Source organism: Antechinus flavipes, chromosome 3, assembly GCF_016432865.1.
Source record: "Antechinus flavipes isolate AdamAnt ecotype Samford, QLD, Australia chromosome 3, AdamAnt_v2, whole genome shotgun sequence".
Lineage (NCBI taxonomy): Eukaryota > Metazoa > Chordata > Mammalia > Dasyuromorphia > Dasyuridae > Antechinus > Antechinus flavipes.
The window spans coordinates 627462884-627467712 of record NC_067400.1 but is presented as its reverse complement, the minus strand read 5'-3'; the positions used below and the strand labels follow the sequence as shown (position 1 = coordinate 627467712).

General features: G+C 34.8%; 1 protein-coding gene across 1 annotated transcript; it reads right to left on the bottom strand.

Annotated features, from left to right (window-relative positions):
- Positions 1-668: 668 nt before the first annotated feature.
- On the bottom strand, positions 669-4244 carry LOC127556667 (E3 ubiquitin-protein ligase TRIM17-like). Its single transcript, XM_051989954.1, has 3 exons — positions 4017-4244; positions 2630-3049; positions 669-831 (listed from the first exon to the last, which is right to left on the bottom strand). The coding sequence occupies exons 2-3, from the start codon at positions 3043-3045 to the stop codon at positions 723-725; spliced, it is 525 nt and encodes a 174-aa protein (XP_051845914.1). The 5' UTR covers positions 3046-3049; positions 4017-4244; the 3' UTR covers positions 669-722.
- Between the last annotated feature and the right edge of the window lie 585 nt (positions 4245-4829).

The following is a 4829-nucleotide window of genomic DNA, read 5'->3' as shown; positions in this document are numbered from 1 at the left end:
GTTATATAGGCCAATTCCATGCTATATATAGTTTTGTGATTCCTTGATCCTTTAAAGTTTTTTAATTAATGAAGTAATTTGAACCAATAAACTTAAAAATTTACATTAAAACAGTCATAATAAAATAACTTAATTCTAAACGTTTCTGCCTATATATTTTGTGCTCATTGAATTTTGAGACATCCTTAGATTTGCAGGATCTTTCCTTTGTTTAGTCTTTTCTGATTGATGTTCAGGAATTACCACTGAACATTTTTCAATTAATTTAACATTTATATCACACATGTTCTTCTAACACTTGCTTTGTATTTTGTTTGTTAGAATATAGGAGATTTCTTGTTCAGCTCAGTTAAGATCTTTTTAGGCTTTTCTAATTAGAGGCAACTAGTGAATCAGTGGCTAGAGTATTGAAATTTGTGATAGGAAGATATGAGTTTAAATTCAGCTTCAGACACTTACCTTTAATCTCTGCCTGCCTAAACTAGATCATTGCCTTTTCATCCCTACCCCCCCCCCCAAAAAAAAAAGTCTGCTGAAGGAAGTAACAAACCTGCAAATGGGTTTAAGAGGAGTCATATAACTGAGCAATAACTAGACTAAAAATTCCATCATTAGTCTTCAGGACTTTGCTATATCATATACTAAGTATACAGTGATTGAAAGAAAAATTAAATTTCTGAATGCAATTTGATTTATTGTGAAAATCAGAGAATTCAAGAAATTTAGGGATGATCTCCTTCAGGTTGGAGTGTTGGAGACACTTCATCTTGTAAGCACTGATTTCTATCTTCATCCAGTGGCACCTTATCATTATCTTCTTCCTGTTTAATCCTGAAAATACAAAATACAAAAAGTGGTGATTCTGCTGTGGTTGAGAATTTTATCATGAAAGAGCTCTCAGAAAGAAGTCTTGGTTTCTTTAGGTAAGCTTCTTTCTGCCAATTTCTCTTTGATAAGCTAACTACCCCCCAAAAAAACAAAAACAAAAACAAAAAAAAAAAAAAAAACAAGCTTTTTTCCTATAAAGGAGATTAGTTTCATCAATCTTATCCAATTTGGGGCTTCCCTCAGAAAACATATTGTCATTTTGACAAATTTTAATTGACCTTTAGTAATTTGTTTTTGTAATATGATTTAAGATACTTCTTGACTTTTTCAAACTGCGACATCAGTAAATGGCTGCTGGAAGTCCTGTAGTTAAAAAAAATTTTTTTTGAGAGACAATTGGATGTTGCATCTTAGAGCTCTAAAGAAAGTGACATTATCCAACCACTTTGGAGAGCAATTTGGAAGTATGCCCAAAGAGCTATCAGACTGCAGATTTTTTTTAACACAATAGTACCACTATTCTAAAATAAAAAAAAGAAATGACTTACATTACAAAAATATTTATAGCAGCTCTTTTTGTAATAGCAAAGATTTAGAAATTGTGGGGTTGCTCATCAACTGAGAAATGGCTAGACAAGTTATGATATATGGTTTTAATAGAATACTCTTGTGCTATTAGAACTTTTAGAAAAAGCTGGAAAGACTTAAATGGACTGATGCAATGTGAACTGAGCAGGACCAGGAGAACATCATACACAGAGACAGCAGCATTGAATAGCTATTAACTATGACTGCCTATACTATTCTCAGCAACGCAGTCATCCAAGACAATTTCTGATGGACTTATAATGAAAAATGCTTTTCATCTCCAGAGAAAGCTGATGAAATGAAAGCATACTTTTTAAACTTTATTTTTCTTGGGATTTTATTTTTTGGTCTGTGTTTTCTTTCATGACATGGCTAAGTTAGGAAATATTTTTTCCATGATTGCCCATGTATAACCTGTGTCAAATTGCTTGCCTTTAAATTGTTAAAGGAGGAGAAAGGGCAGAGAGAATTTGGAACTCCAAATTTTTAAAAAGAATGTTAAATATTGTTTTTACACACAACTGGGAAAAAATGTAAAAATTTTCATATAAAAAAGAGCCTTTTAAAATGTGATATTTGGGGAATCAAAATCTTCCTCATAAGCTCTTTGAATGTTAAGGTATGATTATTAGAGAGTGTTTCTGAGGCATGCAGAATCCAGATACCAATAAAAGTTAAGGTCTCGATAAAATATGTTAAAAAAAAAAAAGAAATAGATGGGATCTTTGAATTTATTTTCTTTGGTAATTTTCTAGTAAAGTCTCAGGATTGCCTTAAATCTCTTTACAAAGTCTGCATATGAAATTTGGCCATGTCTTATTACATCTTCATACCATCATCCTTCTAGAGAGGGGATAAGTGGCCTGAGGTTGGGCAGGTGGTGCTACAAGCCAGGCACTTTTGGGATTCCTGATTCATTTGAGCTCTTTCATTTATATCAATTTGTATCTATCTAGCTTTCTACTTAGTGGTTAAAGATAACCATACAATTAAATAGGCCATATTAAGTCCCCAAGACCCAAGTTTTCAGACTCTAGGACTATTGATATTTCTTCTAGATCAGTTAGATCTAGATCATTTTGGGTGTGCAAGAAGATTGGCTAAAATCTCAGGGACAGGATGATTCTAGAGAAAAACGTATCTACAAAAGTATTTTGTGATGATGATTGGGTCATATTGTTTACATACTTCTTTGACCCAGGTTATAACTCACGGTTTATTTGGGGTATCCTTTTCTATGGGATGGAGTGTGTGACCCTCGTGCTCCTGGGCTTCAGAACAGATCACACAGATAGCAGTCTGATGATCCTCACAGAAAAGCTTGAGAAACTTCTGGTGAATGGGACATTGAGACTGTTCTTCGGAATTCTGTAAAAACTGACGTTCGAGCTCCTTGACCAAGTCAACAATACTATCAAGGCGATAGTTGAGTCCGGGGATATGTTGGGCAATGATGACAACCTTGCATTCAGGGCAAAAAATAGATTTGGCTTCACAATTCCAGTTTTCAAGGAAACATTCTTGGCAAAAAGAGTGTCCGCAATAGATGGTGACTGGCTTGCTGTAATAATGACTACAAGTGCTACAAGTAACTTCATTCCGCATTTGCTCAATCAGTTTAACCACCATGCTGCTGTAGGGAGAGAATGGATAGGATGAGAGCCTTGGCTAGAAAACCATGACATGCGATTTTTGTTGTTGGGCTTAGTGACTTAAAACCATCTTCATGAAGTACATGTAAGCTATAGCAAAAATCTATTATAGATAAGCCATTTTTGCGATCCACATGTGTGCATATTACACATACATATACGTATACACAGATACATGTATATAGTCACACGTGTTATATATCTACACAAGTGTGTAATATATGTATTATCTACATATATACATGCACATGTATGTATATGTGTGTATGGCAAGCATGCATGCATATGTATATACATATATCTGTTAAATTTAAGATTCAGTTATTAAACATTTAATAGACTATCTCTAGGTATCACCATCCATAATTTAGTGCTTTATAAGTTCCTTATTTTTAAAAACATTAAATAAACTATGCTAATTCAACGTTAAACACACTATGCTACCATGAAAAAAAGGGAAGCTGAAATTTTGCTAAGGACTACTGAGATCCCATACTTTTATGACTTCATTGGTAACCTTTCAATTCTCCACTCACTGCCTCATTGTCAAGGTACCCAGCTTATCTCTATGAGTATGAGGGGTTTTTGCCTACCATTCCTATCATTTTTACTTTCTCCACACTGAGGAAATGTCCACAGTTTGGGATATATCACACCCAGGACAGGAATAGGTGGCTGCTGACACTTTGCAATTATTTTAAAAGTGGGGGAATTAGTGTAAAAATCTCCTTAGAGAATGTTCTATTTCTTGGGCTGTACTCTCCTTGCTTTCTGCAAAATCTATCCATTTCTCCCATCCTTAGCTTCCCCCTCCCCCCCCTTACCTCTCTTGAAACTTGAGCAACATTTACTTCCCTCTCAACACTCTTTCACTTTTCCTTCCTTCTATGGCCCCAACATACGATTTTTAGTTCCTTAAAAAAAAAAGCTGCCCTGAAAGACACTTACTTTTTCGATAATGTCTTTCCTTCTCTAGTGGTGATCTGTTAACTTTCAGTCTTCGGAAGAAAATCTGTCTGATTTGAATTACCTGGCCCCTTTATGGAAAGTAGCCCCACCCCTTCATTTACTCCTATAAAAGGTGTGAATTTACCTTGATTTGAATCAAGGCCCGGAGGTGCAATTAATACTTCTAATCAGCAACAATCCTGAAGCCCTCCAAACTCACACGTTTGTCTGATTCCTAAAGATTCACAGCTTCCAAAATACTGAGCTTACATTAGTATTCAGCTTATGAGATCTGGAGTAATAGACTTAGAACAAGATTCTATCCTTTTCTTCTCTTCTTCGGAAAGATTTCTACAACATTAGATAGAAGATTAAGCTTGGATTCAGGAAGCAGACATTTATTCCTGTTTTTACCTTTTTGCTTCCTCTGTGTCTCAACCTCCTTATAAAATAGGATATATTATAAATATTGCCTTAGTCACAGGGCTATTAAAGCATGAATTTTATGGAACAAACTTGACAGGCAGTAAATGGTAATATAGCTATCTTTGTTTCAGTCAATGACTCCCATTAGTAAGCAATACAAGAGGTCTGTATGATCTTATTTTCAGCTCAGATTATTGAAAGCCTGGGAAGCTGAGGGCTCTGTCCTTGCAAAAGATTTCATTTCAGATTCCTTGTATATTCTAGAAATGTCTGTTCTTCCTTTACTCACGATTCAGCTTTTTGGACTTGAGGATATTTTATCTTATTCTACAAAGAAGCAAACCTTTCCATGATCTAAATCCAGGCAGACATTAATCACATCAGTTT